The sequence below is a fragment of the Lepus europaeus genome, chromosome 6 (genome assembly GCF_033115175.1).
Source record: "Lepus europaeus isolate LE1 chromosome 6, mLepTim1.pri, whole genome shotgun sequence".
Lineage (NCBI taxonomy): Eukaryota > Metazoa > Chordata > Mammalia > Lagomorpha > Leporidae > Lepus > Lepus europaeus.
This window is the reverse complement of record NC_084832.1, coordinates 68,798,463-68,799,923: the sequence shown is the minus strand read 5'-3', so window position 1 is coordinate 68,799,923 and position 1,461 is coordinate 68,798,463. Positions and strand designations below refer to the sequence as shown.

General features: G+C 38.3%; 1 protein-coding gene across 1 annotated transcript; it reads right to left on the bottom strand.

Moving 5' to 3' along the window:
* Positions 1-649: 649 nt before the first annotated feature.
* Positions 650-1,091, bottom strand: LOC133762357 (10 kDa heat shock protein, mitochondrial-like). The gene has a single exon (XM_062195358.1). It carries the CDS (start codon positions 1,075-1,077, stop codon positions 772-774), a length of 306 nt encoding a protein of 101 aa, XP_062051342.1. The 5' UTR covers positions 1,078-1,091; the 3' UTR covers positions 650-771.
* Between the last annotated feature and the right edge of the window lie 370 nt (positions 1,092-1,461).

The following is a 1,461-nucleotide window of genomic DNA, read 5'->3' as shown; positions in this document are numbered from 1 at the left end:
TGGAATGCAGACAAGAAACCAACTACTGAACATGTATGGGTGTGGCTGATAGAGTGGCATTGGTTTCAGGAAATCTCAGAGCCACTTTAAAACTGCTGGAGTGAAAGAGACTTCAGTGATCACTTACAAAGATCCACATAAAGACACATAATTGAGTGAAAGGTCATAAATGAATGGAAAAACTATTGAATTAGCATTTATTAAGTTCCCTTGCTCTTAATGATTACATTTGTTATCCAGTTCTGTTGAGGTCCAACTTAGATGTTGGAGGGCAAATCATTTCCCAATTCAGAATCTCAGATATTCTACCTAAGCCAACACTCCCATTACAGTCTAAATCTAGGACTTTAGAAACATCAACAATCTATTGTGTATGTGCAGGTAGTTAAATTACACATAGAAATTAGGAGAAAGCATAAGTGAGAGAAATAAATAATTTAGCTCTAGACACATGATGTTGAGCTGTTTATTTTATATTTAGGTGGAGATGCCAAATGGGCATTTGTATATGTTAGTCTAGAATTTAGTTTATAGTCTGGAATAGAATGCCCCATTTGGGAGTCATCACTGTAGATATTTTTTTTTCATTTATATATTTTATTTGTAAATGTTTACACCAGAGCAGTGAAACTAAAGTTTAGAGACAATGGGCATCATTATTTTAGATAGCATTAGTTTATTATAAAAGAGACATGGAAATTATTTACATGATGAAAAGATTTCAGAACTTCAATGGAATGGGAAGCTTCACGTGATGCTGTTCCAGAGATTTCAATCTACATATTTTCCAAGAATGTCACCATCTCTAGATAGAAAATAATCCTTGTCGTCTAGAACTACTTTAGTGCCTCTATATTCTGGAAGAACTTTATCTCCAACTTTCACACTAACTGGTTGAATCTCTCCACCCTGTCCTTTAGAGCCTGATCCAACACCTACTACTGCTGCTTGCAATACTTTTCCTTGAGATTTTTCAGGGAGCATAATGCCTCCTTTGGTTACTGTTTCCGCAGCGCTCCTCTCCACCAAGACCCGGTCAAAGAGCGGGAGAAACTTCCGAAATGCCTGTCCTGCCATGGCCCCAGTGCCGTAGCTCCCGCTCCGCTGTCGCGCCGCTCCAAGGAGAGTCACCGTAGATATTAAAATTAATGAAACTTTGACTCCTAATGGCATCCAACATACAGAGCTTAGGAAACAGCTGAGAAAGGAGTAGAGGCGAAAGGCAGGCAAGAACAAGAGCCAGTGTGTCCCGAACCCAAGAAAAGGGAGTAACCAGCGGTGTCCAGAAGTGGAATATTACTGACGACTGGATTTAGCAATAGGAAAGGCATTGTTGACTTTGATAAAAATAGTTTTAGGGAATGTTGGGACAAAAACCTGATTAAGTGGATTCAAGGAGTAGAAGAAAGGAACTGGAAGAAAACACACCAATTAAATATATTTTGTTTATAAAAAGAATAG